Source organism: Ahaetulla prasina, chromosome 1, assembly GCF_028640845.1.
Source record: "Ahaetulla prasina isolate Xishuangbanna chromosome 1, ASM2864084v1, whole genome shotgun sequence".
NCBI classification, from domain to species: Eukaryota; Metazoa; Chordata; class Lepidosauria; order Squamata; family Colubridae; genus Ahaetulla; species Ahaetulla prasina.
Genome location: NC_080539.1, coordinates 191561460 through 191579455, shown reverse-complemented (window position 1 = coordinate 191579455; position 17996 = coordinate 191561460). Strand labels below are relative to the sequence as shown.

At 41.9% G+C, this 17996-nt stretch overlaps 1 protein-coding gene across 3 annotated transcripts in view; it reads right to left on the bottom strand.

The window, feature by feature from the left end:
* Positions 1-17996, bottom strand: part of BARD1 (BRCA1 associated RING domain 1) — a 111851-nt gene that overhangs the window by 74768 nt on the left and 19087 nt on the right. For all 3 annotated transcript variants that reach the window (XM_058186071.1, XM_058186084.1, XM_058186078.1), the window contains one exon: positions 17648-17793. In XM_058186071.1, coding sequence (XP_058042054.1) covers positions 17648-17793 — 146 coding nt within the window. The remainder of the gene's footprint in view (positions 1-17647; positions 17794-17996) is intronic.

The window sequence follows — 17996 nt, the reverse complement described above, 5'->3', positions numbered from 1 at the left end:
GTCTATCCAAGCAGGTCTAAGGAAAATATCTCGCTACACCTGTACAGCCACAGCCATCTGGTGAGCTGTAAAGACCACTGCTTTAACTGTAAATGCATCCATTAAGCATTTCAGCAGAGAACTCATATTTAGAATGTGTTATATTGTACTCTGTTCAGTTGTAACTCATCAAATTATGCAGTTCTTCCAGGGATATGCTGTAGCTTTCAGTACTCTATGCCTCTCATATGCTGTCAGTCACTTCTTTCACTCAATTTGCCCATCATTATAAACTTTTCCATAAATACAATAGCCCCCATGATATCTACAATACCATGCACATCTGTCTCAATGTCACCTTTGAACACTCGTGATACATGTTCTCTCTATCTAGTTTTAGGACTTGTGTGGAGAACAGATCACATCTTAGGTCTTCTTTGTGTAGATATACTGAAAAGTCATTTGGATTTACAAACCTTTAAGATTATTATACATCCGTTGCTATAAACAACTATAGAAGTTCAAACACTATATAAAGTATCTTGCCTAATACAAAACTTTTTTAAAAAGTGAAAGGCAAGGACCTTATACTATGGAAAGTTTTAGTTACTTAGCATACTGGGACATGGTATGCAAATTGAAATATGCAATTATTTTAAAAATTCGAATCCATTGAGGCTAACTGAATTTAACATTACTTACACCACTTTGCATTAAAATCCCAGTTATATATTTTAGGATATTTTATTAACAAGTTAATGTAACCAGAGGAATAAATTCATTCATTTTAAAAGAAAGATCAGAATCACTATAATCAAATGGCCCTTGGCTTCTCTTAATGAATTGTATTCAATAGCTCTTATTAAAATCTTATTTTCTTATTTTCTATTGTAGATATTTTATTTTAATGGGTGAAAATCTCTGTGATTTATGTCTCAAGAGCAGTATGTGCAAACTAAATTGCAGAGTAAATTAACAGAACATAGGGCATCAAGTTGTAATTTTCATAACATCCTACATAACATTTAATATATTAGACTGAATGCAAATGTCATATTTGTTGATAAAGCAAGTTGCAAGGATATGTTATTAATATAGCCTAAGGCAATGATGAGCAATTAATGTTGAAATATTTCATTGGTACCTTTAGTTAGGCCTATTAAAGAACTGAACTGAACAAACATCAAACATAGAACAAACATCACTAGAGAAAAGTTTAAATAACCTTCCATTGTAGCAACACAATCTGTGAAGCCAGATTGCCAACAAGCTTAGAAACAAACATGCTACAGGTGACATTTACTCCTCATATTATTTATTTACCCTCATCAAAATTACTGTAATTGCAAAATATTTACCTGGATATAAATATTCATATCCAGAAAATAGGAATTGCCTGTATTTGTACAGGCAAATATTGCCATTCTTCATCAAAATGAACAAAATGCAAAGCCCAGTAATATTTTAGCCATTAGTGAATTATGTTTACAAATAGTCCTCAATTTATGACTGGCCACTTAGCCATCATACAAAGTTACAAAGGACTTTTCCGAGCCACTTATGACTCATTTTTGAAATTCTGATGCAGTGGTGAAATCCAAATTTTTTTACTACTGGTTCTGTGGGTGTGGCTTGGTGGGTGTGGCATTGGAAGGATGCTGCAGAATTCCCATTTCCTCCTCACTCCAGGGGAAGGATACTGCAAAATCATCATTCCCTCCCCACTCCAGGGGAAAGAATACTGCAAAATCCCCATTCCCTCCCCACTCCTGGGGGAAGGATATTGCAAAATCTCCATTCCCACCCCACTCTGGGGCCAGCCAGAGGTGGTATTTGCCGGTTCTCCGAACTACTCAAAATTTCCACTACCGGTTCTCCAGAACCTGTCAGAACCTGCTGGATTTCACCCCTGTTCTGATGGCCACGCCCTCGCAATCATGATTGCAATTTGGGCACTTGGCAACCAGCCCACATTTACTGTCACTTATACCATTCTATGGTCATGATCTATTACCTCTTTTCTTGCCTGAAACTACCTGTCAGCATTCCAGAAAACCCCCCAACTCCAAGTAAAACTCTGAAGCAAGCATTTTTAAAAGTTCTATTTACTAGAATAGGTAAACTGGCACAACTGGGAAAACCCGAATCTGAGAGGTTTCCCCAAAACCATCCCCTCACTCCTCAGTCAGTCATATGCTCCAATCACCATCCATCCCATCTCGAGACTGCACTCCGACAAATCCTTCTCCAGATGCAGGATCGGCCTGACCTGACCAACAGGAAGAATGCTATTATGTCAAAAGACAATCTCTCTACTAAATCCCCCCTCGTACTTTCCCACACATGAGAAGGTGACAGCATGGAAGCTTCCAGCCTAATATGGCTTCCAAAGTTGACAGGCGTTTCCCCCCCTGCAGAAAAAAACACACTCTGAAAAATAAACTAGACAAAACACAAAAGAAGGGGTTAACAACTTCTACATAAAACCTCTTAATCCCCTCTCCTTTGGTTTCTCAGGGAATTTATCATTGAATTGATTTACTAAATTATCAGCATTCACATCCCAACTTTTCACCCAAGTAGCTTCAGACAAGGGGTACCCTTTCCATTGTACCAAATACTGTAACCAGCCCTATATAGTCTAGAGCAGCGGTCACCAACCAGTGGACCACTGGTGGTCCGCGAGAAAATGTTCGTGGTCCGTGGCGTGGAGGAGCTGCTCTGGGTGGAGGAGCTGCTCTGGGATAAGCAATGGCCAGTCCTGTGACTAGAGCTCTGGAAGATGGAACTGGCCAGGCAGCTCATGGTGGGGCTGTAAATCTCCGCTGTTGAGGGAGATTCGGGCAATATGTAACTTTGCAGCAGAGCCCTTGCTGGCTGGAATGAGGTAATGGTGCAAGGGGGGGGGAATGGCGGTGCATCCACCAGTGGCTGTCCCCGCCCCTCGCCCTCCCTTCCCAGTCACTCCTTGCCTGGCAAGGGAAGGGGAGGGGGGAATGGAGATTCGCTCCATATTCCAGAGCGGGAGCTGGATCTCGCAGCTGTTTCTTCGGCCCTTGTTGGTGTTCCTGCATCTCGGTCTCTCGGGGAGACGCTTGACTTCCTCTCAATCCCAAGACACTGGCTGGCCCATGAGAAAGAATGGGGGAGAGAGAGAAAGATCCAGCAAGAGACAAAGCTTCGCTCCTATTCTGGAATATGGAGCGAATCTCCGTTCCTCCCCTCCCCTTCCCTTGCCAGGCGAGGAGTGACTGGGAAGGGAGGGTGAGGGGCAGGGACAGCCATTGGTGGATTCAGCCGGCAGGAAGCTAAAGCAGGGGGAAGAAACAGCCCAGGGTTCCCGCCACCCGTTGCTTCAGCCCACCTGCACTGTCCCCCCCTTGCACCATTACCTCATTCCAGCCGGTGAGGGCTGCGCTCCAAAGCTGCAAGTTTCTTCCATCCCTTGTTGGTGCTTCTGCACCTCAGTCTCTTGGGGGGACAATTGACTTCCTCTCAACCCCAAGACACTGGCTGGCCCATGAGAAAGAGTGGGGGAGAGAGAAAGAGAGAATGAGAAAGACGGAGGAGAGAGAGGGCGGGAGAAAGAGGGGGAGACAGAAAGAGAAAGGGGAGAGAGATGACAGAATGAGTGGGAGAGAGAGAAAGAGAGGGGAGAAAGAATGAGAAAGGGGAGAGAAAGAAAGAGAAAGAGAGAAGGGAGAAAGAGAGATGACAGAATGAGTGGGAGAGAAAGAGGGGAGAAAGAGAGAGGGAGAGTGAGAGAAAGAGAGGGAGAAAAAGAGAAGATGACAGAATGAGTGGGAGAGAAAGAAAGGGGAGAGAGAGAGAAAGAGGGGGGGAGAGGGAGAGAAAGAGAGAGAGAGAAAGAGGGAGGGAGAGAGGAAGATAGGGGGAGAGAGAATGAGAGAATGAGGGGGAGAGAGAGGGGAGGGGAGAGAAAGAGAGAGGAGGGACAGTGCCTGAAGGACCCCATCCCGTCACTGGGAGTCCAGGTGCTTCAGCAAGCAGCGCCCTGGATTCGTATTAGTGGTCCCTGGAATTTAAAATTATGGACTTGGTGGTCCCTGAGGTCCAAAAGGTTGGGGACCCTGGTCTAGAGTCAAAGCTCTTCTTAACTTCATAATGAGTTTCCTCTTGTACTACCAAAGGAGGGGGGAAGCAGCTGGTAAGGGCCTTAAGTTAGATCCTCTTGCTGGTTTCAATAAGCTACTGTGAAAAACTGGGTGCACTTTCCCTAATATGCGAGGGAGGCTTTGTTAGACAGTCACTGGGTTAATCACTTTCACTATAGGGAAGGGATCTATGAATTAAGGTCCAAACTTCTTGCTAGGTAACCTCAATCTTAGGTATTTGGTTGACAAATAAACCTTATCTCCTATTCGGAGAGGTGGTTGGAGAGAACGGCGTTTGTCAGCCTGGGCCTTATATTTTTCCGCTGATTCAGCTAAAGCTTTCTTAGTATTCTCCCAACCCTTTTTTAAGGAGGTCATCCATTCTGCTAGGGACATGGAAGTGGGTGGCTCTCTAGGCAACTCAGGCATCGGCACAAAATCCATACCCATAGTTATTTGAAAAGGAGTCAACCCTGTACTACTGTGTACTGCATTATTATAAGCCACTTCTCCAAATGATAGTAACTCCGCCCGGTTTTCTTGTTGATAATTTACATAACATCTAATGTATTGTTTCACCATTGTGTTCAATTTTTTAGTGGATCCGTTAGTCAATGGGTGGAAAGCTGAGCTAAGCCCCTGGGACTGCAGGAACTCCTTCCAGAACTTAGCAGTAAACTGGATCCTGCGATCTGATATTATTCTCCTTGGAACCCCATGTATTTATTTATTTATTTATTTATTTATTCGTACTTTTATACCGCCCTATCTCCCTAGGGACTCAGGGCGGTGTACAGCCATATAAAAAACACATAAATATACAAAGTAAAACATTCATCTAAAAAACTTATTATAAAGGCCAAATATTTAAAATAAACATATAAATAATAAAACCCAATTTAAAACCAAATCTAAAATTTAGACATTTAAAAATTTAAAACCCTAGTCCAGTCCTGCGCAAATGAATAGATGTGTCTTAAGCTCGCGGCGGAAGGTCCGAAGGTCAGGAAGTTGACGAAGTCCTGGGGGAAGCTCGTTCCAGAGGGTGGGAGCCCCCACAGAAAAGGCCCTTCCCCTGGGCGTCGCCAGTCGGCACTGCCTGGCCGACGGAACCCTGAGGAGTCCCTCCCTGTGAGAGCGCACGGGTCGGTGGGAGGCATTCGGTGGCAGCAGACGGTCCCGTAAGTAACCCGGCCCTATGCCATGGAGCGCTTTGAAGATCATTACCAAAACCTTGAAGCGCACCCGGAAAACCACAGGCAGCCAGTGCAGTCTGCGCAGGAGGGGTGTTACATGGGAGCCACGAGGGGCTCCCTCTATCACCCGCGCAGCTGCATTCTGAACTACCTGGAGTCTCCGGGTGCTCCTCAAGGGGAGCCCCATGTAGAGAGCATTGCAGTAGTCCAGACGAGATGTCACAAGAGCATGAGTGACCGTGTACAAGGCATCCCGATCTAGAAAGGGGCGCAACTGGCGAACCAGGCGAACCTGGTGAAAGGCTCTCCTGGAGACGGCCGTCAAATGGTCTTCAAAAGACAACCGTCCATCCAGGAGAACGCCCAAGTTGCGCACCCTCTCCATTGGGGCCAATGACTCGCCCCCAACAGTCAGCCGAGGCTGCAGCTGACTGTACCGGGATGCCGGCATCCACAGCCACTCCGTCTTGGAGGGATTGAGCTTGAGCCTGTTTCTCCCCATCCAGACCCGTACGGCCTCCAGACACCGGGACAACACCTCGATAGCTTCGTTGGGGTGGTCCGGTGTGGAAAAGTACAGCTGGGTGTCGTCAGCGTACAGCTGGTACCTCACACCGAAACCACTGATGATCTCACCCAGCGGCTTCAAAAAGATGTTGAACAAGAGGGGTGAGAGAATCGACCCGAGGCACCCCACAAGTGAGGCGTCTCGGGGCCGACCTCTGCCCCCCCCCGTCAACACCGTCTGTGACCGATCGGAGAGATAGGAGGAGAACCACCGATAAACGGTGCCTCCCACTCCCAATCCCTCCAACCGGTGCAGCAGGATACCATGGTCGATGGTATCAAAAGCCGCTGAGAGGTCTAATAGGACCAAGGCAGAGGAATAACCCCTATCCCTGGCCCTCCAGAGATCATCCACCAACGCAACCAAAGCCGTCTCAGTGCTGTAACCGGGCCGGAAACCGGACTGGAACGGGTCTAGATAGACGGTTTCCTCCAGGTACCGGGGTAGCTGACATGCCATGCCATGTAATCTGTAGATATGCTTCATAAAAAGCTTTGCCGGCTTCTTGGCCGAGGGTAGTCCATTGCATGCAGTGAAATGTGCTTGTTTGGAGAATAAATCAATGACAGTCCAAATCACCTTGTTTCCTCCGCTGTCAGGGAATTCGACTATAAAGTCCATTGCAATCTCCTCCCAGGGTTTTGTGGGTTCGGCCACAGTCTGGAGAAGCCCAAGGGGCTTCCCTGGTCTGGACTTCATAGTGGCACAGCTTTTAACATAGTCCTCTACATCGACTTTCATTCTGGGCCACCAGAATTGTCTTCTAGTCAAATGGAGGGTTTTTAAGAATCCAAAGTGGCCTAGTCGAGAATCATGACTCTACTTTAGCACCAGGAGTCGCATGCTGCTGGGCACATAAATCTTACTCCCCTTCCAAGCCAATCCCTACCTTAGGGTTAGATCCGTCTGGTTTTCCTTGAACCAGGCATCAGTTGAGAGTACCGCTTTTAGCTCTGCTGTCAACTTGTCTTCAGAAAGGTTGGAATCAGGGCGCATTTGTGCTCTAGTGCGTGCTTGGGCTGCTGGTTGGGTTTCCTGTAATTTGGGTGGCTGGGACTCCTCCAATTAATGTCCCATCCACCTGGTGAAACGTAATTGGGCATTTTAAGGCTCTTGTTTTCATCCCTAATTGTTCAACAACTGGAAGTCCAATTAAACATCTGGTACAGCCTGTATCTATTATTGCTGGCAGTTCTCCTTGTTCCCCCATCTCTGGCACCACCAGTCTCACTTTAATTGAAAAGGGGAGGATGGGTGAACTCACCATCGGGTCGTCTTCTCTGCTAGCCTCATCAGGAGGGGCTTCTTTGGCCGGAGGTTCCTCACTCTCTTCAGTGGGGAGAGAAACCTCTACAGCTTCCCTGGCAAATAAACTGGTGTCTGGGGCCTTCCTTGGAGCCCTTCTGCCTCAGGCAGCCATGGCCGGACATTGTTGTGGAATTGGGGCAGGGGCCAGGCACTCAGAAGCTCGATGTCCTGTTTGTCCACACCGATAGCATTTAATCACCCCTGCCGGTTGAGGGGGGAGACTTCAGCAGGCTTTGAAAGGGGCCGTCTAGCTAAAGCTCTCTGAGGAGGCTTCTCTGCTGGGGTTCTGCGGTGGGGGTGAATTTCTCTGTCCAAAGCTATGGACATGGTATATGAGTCATGCAGACACTCAGGCACCCCCCGGACACCACAGGCTGTTCTGATTTCTTGATCAATGGCTTCTTTAAAATAGTGTAGGAGTATGTGGTCTGGCTATTGCCCCAGGTTCCTTGCAACCCATCTAAAGTCCCATACGAAGTCTTTTATGGATAGATTACCTTGCTTCATCACCTTTATTATGGCTTCATTTTCATTGATTCAGTCTGGGTCTTCAAAACTGGCCCGGAGCAGCGCAACAAGCCCATCGGCATCATATTGGTCAGCAGCACCCTCATTGTGCAGCTGGGCTATCCATTCGGAAGCCTCCCCTTCATTCATCCCATCAGAAATTGCCAAAACCAAGTCCCGATCTGATTCATATTGGTCTCCATACTGATCTATATAAGCCCAGACCCTGCTGAGTAAGTAAGCCAGTTTGGCAGGCGTGTCATCAAATGTTGCTCTGAAGCAGAGTGGCGTCAGCCTCACAAGGGGATTGGGCCTGGCAACGGGCAGCTGAGCTGAAACCTGTGGCGGAGCTGCTGCTGATTGCTGGATGGCAGCCTGCTGAGAAAGAGGGGCCGGCAGCTGAGCTTCTTGTTGGGCTGCACAGAGGGGGGGGGGGACTCCAGCCGGCTGCTGGATTAGCTCCCCCTGCGGGGATTGTTGGGCTATATTGGGGCCATGTGGATCCCTGAAAAATTGGAGATGATGCTGGATACCACTGGCACTGGGGGGATACATTCAGCAGGAGGGAGCACAAAAGCAGGCTGGCGAGGGGAGCCAGCAGGGGTTTTTTGCATTCCTCATGCCAGCTGCGTCTCATGTCTCCCAGCTGCCAGATGCCCATGCTGCGCTGAGTTGCTCGTTTCATCCCTGGCCGGGTAGAGGTGCCTGTGTCCCACTACTTCCTCCACTAGGTCCTGGATTGGGGAAGGTGAACGTAGGTTGCGCTAAGCTTCATTTCACTTGAGGAGGTTGGGAGGGGGGGTATATAAAACTTCCCACTTCCATTGGTTCAAACGCTCAGGGAGCCCAGTTAATGATTGGCTTCACAATGGAGGCAACAAGTTCCAGTCCCAGGAATCTCAGGATCCCAAAGCTGTCCCCCTTCTCCACTCTGGCTTGCTGGGCTGGGAGCGGCAGGATATCCAGGTGGTCTCTCCTCTGGTCCCCTTTCTGGAGTTGGATCAGATGTCAACTTTTCCAGGAATCCGACTCCTTGGGCCGAGTGCCTAGCCTTCGGGCCTCCTCTGCAGCCTCAATGGCATCCACCATTTTCTCTGAAGGAGAAGACAGGGTGTCGATAAATCCTTTAGTATCTGTCCCTACGGCCCCCTCTGTGATCTCTTCTTTCTCCTCCATTTTTTTTTTGACTTTTTTTTATTTTTTGGACAAACATAGATAAAAACATCTTCAATATAAATACAAAAGTGTGTCGGTTGGTTGATTACAAATCCTTTGTGTAGTTTCACCAAATTCATGTCTTTTAATTTATCTAATTTCACATTTTACCAATCTAATATATATCCAAATTTTTTGGTCCATTAAGCATTTGTTTAACTATAAGTATTTCTTCCCTCATTCCATACAAAGTGTTCTAAATTTTAAGTTAATTGTATTACATCGTTTATTTCACCATCTTAAATCAAACCTATTATATTACATTATATTTTATATATTTCAACAATTCTTACATTATAAAAACCTCTCAAACTTCATTAACATATTTTTATCTAACCATTGATAAAATAGGTCGTATATCATATAATATTGTTTATCTTCCTGTTCCCTAATTTCAAATGTCAATTTGCTCATTTCAGCACATTCCATTATTTTCTTAATAATTTCATCTTGCGTTGCTATTTTCTCATTTTTCCAGTTTTTAGCAAACACAATTCTAGCCGCTGTTAATACATTCACAATCAAATATCTCATTTCTCTATTGAAAATTTCAGGTATGATCCCAAATAAAAAAACCTCTGGTTTAAAATCTATGTGTTTTTTAATCATTTTTTTCAACCACGTGTGGATTTTAGTCCAGTATCTTTTAGCATCTATGCACGTCCACCACATATGGTAATATGAACCCGGTATCTGATAACATTTCCAACATTTTTCGAATTTGTTCTTGAACATTCTGGCTATTCTTTTCGGGGGTAGATGCCATCTGTAAAACATCTTGTACAAATTCTCTTTATATGCAGTTGACATTGTCATTTTATAATTTTGTAACCACAAGTTTTGCCATTTCTCTAGGTCAATCCCATGTCCAACATTTTCCCCCAAGCAATCATTGTTTCTTTAACTTGCTGTTCTTCCAATTTAACCTCTAATAAATATCCATATAACTTTTTGATTACATTTTCATCAGTACCTGTTAAAATTTTACCTAAGTTAGTCAAGTTATTATAAAATCCTTCTGTCTTGGAATCTTTATCATACTTAGAATGTATTTTCAAATAAGAAAACTAATTCATTTTTATCCCTTGTAGTTCTAATTCTTGCATAGATTTAAGTTCACCCTTTTCATTCAATAGTTCACTATATCTAACAATTTGTTCCTTTCTAAATGTTATTGAATATGAAAATGCTTCAATAGTTGATAACCAGACTGGAATTTTTAAATAATATTGTCTCTTAATCTTCTCCCAATTTAATAACAAGGCCTCTCATATAAAATGTCTTCTGAAATACCCCTGTGTTTTTGCTTCCTTATACTATAAGAAAGCATGCCATCTCAACAAGTCATGCCCTTCTAAAATCAATGTTCTAGTATTTCTTAACCATATCTCAAGTAATTGTGTTCTCTTTGCTGACAATGTCAAACTATTTAACACCACCGACAATACATCTATCATTCAAAAAGACCTTGATCATCTAACCGTTTGGTCTAAAACTTGGCAACTCCAAATCTCAACCAGCAAATGCTCAGTCTTACATATTGGAAAAAAGAACCCAAACACTAAGTACATAATTGATGGACATTACCTTACAGATGACCCCCACCCTGTTAAAGACCTTGGAGTTCTAAGTGCCAAAGCCCACTGCAACTACATAGCAAAAAAGGCTCTAAGAGTTGTAAACCTAATCTTGCGTAGCTTCTTTTCCAAAAACACTACACTACTAACCAGAGCATATAAAATTTGCTAGACCAATTTTAGAATACAGCTCGCCTGTCTGGAACCCTCACCACATTTCTGATATCAGTACAATTGAACGTGTCCAGAAATATTTTGCAAGAAGAGATCTTCATTCCTCTGAAAACAATAAAATACCTTATCCCACCAGACTTGAAATCCTAGGCTTAGAAAACTTAGAACTCCGTCGCCTTCGACAAGACCTAAGTTTAACTCATAGAATCATCTATTATAACGTCCTTCCTCTTAAAGACTACTTCAGCTTTAATTGCAATAATACAAGAGCAACCAATAGATTTAAACTTAATGTTAACCGCTTTAATCTAGATTGCAGAAAATATGACTTCTGTTAACAGAATCATCAGTGCTTGGAACACTTTACCTGACTCTGTGGTCTCTTCCCATAATCCCAAAAGCTTTAACAAAAAACTTTCTACTATTGACCTCACCCCATTCCTAAGAGGACCAAACGTGCCTACCGTTCCTGTCCTATTGTTTTGTTTTTTTTCTTCTTATATATATATGTGCTTATACCTCCTCATATTTCTTCATATATATGTTTATATACTATATAATCTTTTTGTGTGATGCTTATGTATATTGTTATGACAAAATGAATAAATAAATAAATAATCCATTCCTTGATCCACATCGAATTTGTTGCTTGGTAGTATAATTCCCAATTAGGCAAGCCAAAACCTCCTCGTGTTCTGGCATCTTGCAACAATTTTAATGTTATCCTCACTTTTTTGCCCTGCCAGATATATTTCAACACTATTTTATTCAATTCTTCAAAATAACCTTTCCCCAGCCTAACTGGAATTGTCTGGAACAAATATAACATTCTAGGCAATACAGTCATGGCCGAAAGTGTTGGCACCCCAGAAATTTTTCCAGAAAATCAAGTATTTCTCACAGAAAAGTATTGCAGTAACACATGTTTTGCTATACACGTTTATTCCCTTTGTGTGTATTGGAACAAAACAAAAAAAGGCAGGAAAAAAAGCAAATTGGACATAATGTCATACAAAACTCCAAAAATGGGCTGGACAAAATTATTGACACCCTTAACTTAATATTTGGTTGCACACCCTTTGGAAAAAATAACTGAAATCAGTCGCTTTCTATAACCATCAATAAGCTTCTTATACCTCTCACACGGAATTTTGGACCACTCTTCCTTTGCAAACTGCTCCAGGTCTCTCTTATTGGAAGGGCGCCTTTTCCCAATAGCAATTTTAAGATCTCTCCACAGGTGTTCAATGGGATTTAGATCTGGACTCATTGCTGGCCACTTCAGAACTCTCCAGCGCTTTGTGGCCATCCATTTCTGGGTGCTTTTTGACATATGTTTGGGGTCATTGTCCTGCTGGAAGACCCAAGATATCGGACGCAAACCCAGCTTTCTGACACTGGGCTCTACTGTGCGACTCAAAATCCTTTGGTAATCTTCAGATTTCATGATGCCTTGCACACAGTCAAGGCACCCAGTGCCAGAGGCAGCAAAACTATCCCAAAACATCATTGAACCTCCACCATATTTCACTGTAGGTACTGTGTTTTTTTCTTTGTAGGCCTCATTCCGTTTTCGGTAAACAGTAGAATGATGTGCTTTACCAAAAAGCTCTATCTTGGCCTCATCTGTCCACAAGATGTTTTCCCAGAAGGATTTTGGTTTACTCAAGTACATTTTGGCAAACTGTAGTCTGGCTTTTTTATGTCTCTGTTTCAGCAGTGGGGTCCTCTTAGGTCTCCTGCCATAGCGTTTCATTTCATTTACATGTCAACGGATAATTCGCGCTGACACTGATGCTCCCTGAGCCTGCAGGACAGCTTGAATTTCTTTGGAACTTGTTTGGGGCTGCTTATCCACCATCTGGACTATCCTGCGTTGCAACCTTTCATCAATTTTTCTCTTCCGTCCACGCCCAGGCAGATTAGCTACAGTGCCATGGGTTGCAAACTTCTTGATAATGTTGCGCACTGTGGACAAAGGCAAATCTAGATCTCTGGAGATGGACTTGTAACCTTGAGATTGTTGATATTTTTCTACAATTTTGGTTCTCAAATTCTCAGACAGTTCTCTTTCTGTTGTCCATGCTTACTGTGGTACACAGAGACATACAATGCAAAGACTAAGTGAACTTCTCTCCTTTTTATCTGCTTTCAGGTGTGATTTTTATATTGCCCACAACTGTTACTTGCCCCAGGTGAGTTTAAAGGAGCATCACATGCTTGAAACAATCTTATTTATCCACAATTTTGAAAGGGTGCCAATAATTTTGTCCAGCCCATTTTTGGAGTTTTGTGTGACATTATGTCCAATTTGCTTTTTTTCCTGCCTTTTTTTGTTTTGCTCCAATACACACAAAGGGAATAAACATGTATATAGCAAAACATGTGTTACTGTAATACTTTTCTGTGAGAAATACTTGATTTTCTGGAAAAAATTCTGGGGTGCCAACACTTTCGGCCATGACTGTATATTCAACTTAATCGTTGATATTCTCCCTATCAATGATAGTTGTAAATTCTCCCACCTTGTCAAATCCCTCACTATTTGTTGCTTGAGTTTATTATAGTTATTCTCTTTAAGTGTACTACATCTTGCTGTCAAATATATTCCCAAATATTTAACCTTATTTGTGACCTGCATTTTGATCGTTCCGCCAATTCCTCTTTTTGTTTTATTAAAAATTTTTTGTCAAGATCTTCATTTTGTCTTTGGTTTATTTTCAATCCTGCAACTTTTCCATATTCTCCTATCTTATCTATCAGTATAGTTATTTACTCTTAATGGATCTTCAAGAATAAAAACCAGGTCATCTGCAAATGCTTGCCATTTATATTCTTCCTTTTGAATTTTCATGCCTTTTATGTCTTTTTCTTCTCTAATATTTCTATTTAACACTTCTAGCATTAATACAAGTAACAGGGGTGACAGTGGATAACCTTGTCTTGTTCCTTTTTTTATTTCAATAGGCTCTGTCAATCCTCCATTTATCATTACACTTGCTGTTTTTTTATAGTATATGGCTTCTATGGCCTGGATAAACTTTCTACCAAAGCCCATCTGTTCCAATTGTAGTAGCATAAAATGCTAATTCACATTATTGAAAGCTTTCTGTGCATCAAGAAATATCAAAGCCATTTATTTTTCAGGATGTGCCTCATAGTATTCCAAGGTATCCAGAATTATCCTCATATTATCTTTAATCTGTCTTTTTGCAAAAACCCATTTTGATTAGAGTGTATAAAATTGTTTAAGTATCTTAAAAGATTTTATAGTCTGAATTTAACAACGATATAAGCCTAAATTCTTGATTTGCTGTAAGTCGGTGTCCTCCTTTGGAATAAGTGTAATATAAGCTTCTGACCATGACTTAGGTAGCTTCTTCTTTGACATGACTTCATTCATGACTTCTAACAATGGGAGGCTCAACGACTCCTGTAGTGTCTTGTAATATTCTGCTGGTAATCCATCTGATCCTGGTGCCTTCCCATTCTTTTGTTTTTTAAGTGCTTCAGTTAGTTCCATCGTTATATTTCCTTCTAATATCATTTCTGTGTCTTTAGAAATCTGAGGTAAATTCGCTTTTTGCAAGTATCTTTTAATACTTTCCTCTTCTATATTCTCTTGTTCATACAATTTCTATAGTAATCTTGTATAATTTTTTTCTTCTCTTCATTCCCACATCTAATTTGTCCTTGGTCATCCACTAGCCATGTTATTTTTCTTGATTCTCTCTTTTTTTCCAATTTATATGCTAACCATCTACCTGGTTTATTGGCGTCTTCAAAATAGTTCTGTTTCGCACTTCTAATTTTTGGCACTAAGTCCTCTTTTTCTATTAACCCTATTTTATGTCTGATTATTTCCATAAATCCTTCAGTATCTGTTCCTACGGCCCCCTCTGCGATCTCTTCTTTCTCCTCCATTTTCACTGAGTCTTCGCACCACCCAAAGTTTAGGTGGATGCTGGGGCTCAGCACCCTTGGCAGCCCCTTTTCGGGGTGCCATTATGCTTTAGGGAGATTTGAGTTAATGTCAGCGTTCCAGAAAACCCCCAACTCCAAGTAAAATTCTGAAGTAAGCATTTTTCAGAGTTCTATTTAATAGAATAGGTAAACTGGCACAACTGGGAAAACCCAAATCTGAGAGGTCCGGGTTTTCCCTCAGTAAATCAAAACCCCCAAAGCCATCCCCTCACTCCTCAGTCGACTCCATTCACCATCCATCCCATCTCGAGATAGCACTTCTCCAGATACAAGATCGGCCTGACCTTGATCGACAGGAAAAATGCTATTATGTCTAAAGACAATCCCTTTACTAAATCCCCCCTCCTACTTTCTCACACATGAGAAGGTGGCAGCATGGAAGCTTCTAGCCTAATATGGCTTCCAAAGTTGACACTAGCATTTACTTCCAGTTTCTGGCAAAAAATACCTATTGGCTAAAATGGGTTTACTTAACAACTCCTGCAAAAAAGGTATAAAAGGTGAGCATTGTTATATAGTGATCCCCTTAACAATGATTTATGCTTGTAATTTTAGGAGTCCCTTACAGTGAACCTGTATATTAAATATATTAATAACACTGCACAGTGTTATTCAAGCACCATATTAATCTTTGACTAAAGAAACTAGGCCGCAATTTTTTCCCTTGTCAAGAGGAAAAAAGATTGTTTTTTTTAAAGGACAAGCTTTGTACTAATGGATTCAAATTTATTGTCTGAAATGACAAATTACAGTATATTTAGTTATTAAGCTACTGCACAATGGGAATGGAAAGAAGCTTTCAAGACTGAGGTCAAAAATTTTGTATCTGTCTATTAATGATACACATTTCACTCCATATATATATCCATATAATATATCCATATTATATCCAGAAAGTATGGTTTGAATTTTCTCAGGGTAATCTTTTGGAGTTAGCTGTTCAGAGGCAGCCAAGAACATGAAATATTTATTTCTCGATATCTTTGGATTAAGCCTTTTTGGAATACATGCTTAAAATCAAAGTTCAAGGTCCAGGATGATAATTAAGGCTAATTAATAGAAAATGAGTGGCTTTACTTTTTTTCAAACATGATTTACATCAAGCTTTTGCTACAGCCTCACATTCTGTTCTTCTTAGCATCTTATCATGCAACACTGTGTTGTCTGTCCTCTCCAGATCTATTCTTCACCTTGTAGCTCTTATTGCATTAACTGGCATGAGCTGGATGATGAGAAAACAATACAGGAAATCGTAATGGAGTCTACCCATCATTGCTCTCTTCTATGTATTCATTAAATGAATGTTAAGTGGAATATGGGGTGCCTTAGGTGTGGGGGAGACCCTAATGCAGACACATGCCAACTCTGTCTAGTCTTCCAATGCCTCCCCTCACTCCCTGAGAAACCAACCCCATGCTCTATTTCCCACCCTTTCAGATCCCGTCACTTGGGCCTTGTCTCCACCCCTGCTATTGATTGTTAATTTATCTTTTGGAAGTTCTCCAGAACTCAAGTTGGGGTACAGAAGGAGGTACAGGTCATTCCATTGCTGTGCCACATGGCAGAATACCACAAGTGTATTGCAGCCATCACTGGGGTAGTGAAGCTACCACTAGCAAGAAGAAATCCTGGTGCCTTTTTTTTCCTGCCTAGTCACTAGCCTTCCCTCTCTCAGCATTAGCAGCTAAATGATAATATGCTAATGCTAGGAGAGGGAAGACTAGGGCTAGCAGAGAAAGGAAAGCCAAGAGGGTTTCTCCTCGCTAGATGCTAGCCTTCTCTCCCCCAACATTAGCATATTATGGCTGCCGGGGAAAGAAAAACCAAGAGCTTTGCCAACGCCTCTTGTGGAACAGCCACTTGTGGAATTCTGCCACGAGTTCCCACAATGAGATGGCCTGTCTTAATGATCACTAAGCAACCTATCATAAATCAAGAACTACCTATATTCCAAAATGTTTATTGGGCTCAAAAAACTGCATTCACCATTTTTTTCTAGATACAAATGATAGACAATATATTTGAACACATACCTATTTCCATAATGTTTATTCTCAGCTTTACCTAAGCAGCATGTTTATTATATGAAAGTCAACTCTTGAAAAATAAGGTTTACTAATTTTCTGAACGATTATTAATAATCATGAGTATGATCAATAACCATAACATTAGCACAGGATTTACAGATAGTCCTGGACTTACAACTGGTCATTTAATGACCAAAGTCAAGATAATCTTGGAACAGGTGCTTTAATTTTGGCATTTGTAAAACATAATGATGGGGACTCCCCTGGTCACGTTTTGGGTACTTGGCAATCTGTTCATATTTATAACTAGCTGCCAAGTGCCCTGCGATTACATGATTGCCATTTGCAATCTTCTGATAGTTTACTCCAAAAGTCAATGTGGAAGCCGACAGGGAAGGTTGCAAGTGAGGGATGTTGGATTTGAGGTCTGTTTCCCCAGTGCACCAAGGGATTTTCTCTCACCTCTGTGCAGGGAAGGGAAATCCTTCCACACACTGGAGGAACAACTTCAAATCTGGCAAAAATGCCAGTGAACACCAGCATTCTGAAAGGCTTAGAATGCTGGTGTTTATTAGATTTTTCCCCTCTGTAGGGGTCAAACTCCTACTGAATGCCAGTTTCTGCCACTTCATTCTTGCCACATATTGGGCAAGCTGTGCCAATACAGTTGCCTACACATTTCAGAAGGGAAAATGTTAGCAAACATCAGACCAATAAGATTCCAGTTAGATAAAATGAGATGAAAAGTTAAGGTTTATTGTTATTTATTTATGTGCACAACGACACATATTAAAATGAAATTCTGATACCTCACTCTCAAAAGAAGGAACACCACCCACCAAACAATGTCACCATCCCAAGGATAACAATAATAATATAACAACAGCAGCAGCACCAAAAATGTCAAGTTATAAAAAAATGTCACCAAAATGTATATTAATTACAGTCCATTTTAAGCTATATAATTACACATTTCAAAAAGTATTATTTCATTTACCTGAGAAATCCTTGTCTTGCAGAGGTTGCAATTTGCTATAGAGTTTGGTGATGTTGTCCAGTTTCCTGTTTATTTTCACATCCTGTTTCATGATTGGCACCTGACATATTGGGCAAGTTGTGCCAATACAGTTGCCTACACAAGTTCTGAAAAATATAAACATGATTTCATGTGGGAAAAACTCACCTGGATAATAAACAACTATTTCTAACACATGGTTAGAATCTTTATCTTAGAAATACATAAGAACAAGATAATTGTTTACAGTACACGTAAAATGCTGAAGTCTTCACTGATTGATACCCAGTCTACAGGTGAAACTCAAAAAATTAGAATATCATGCAAAAGT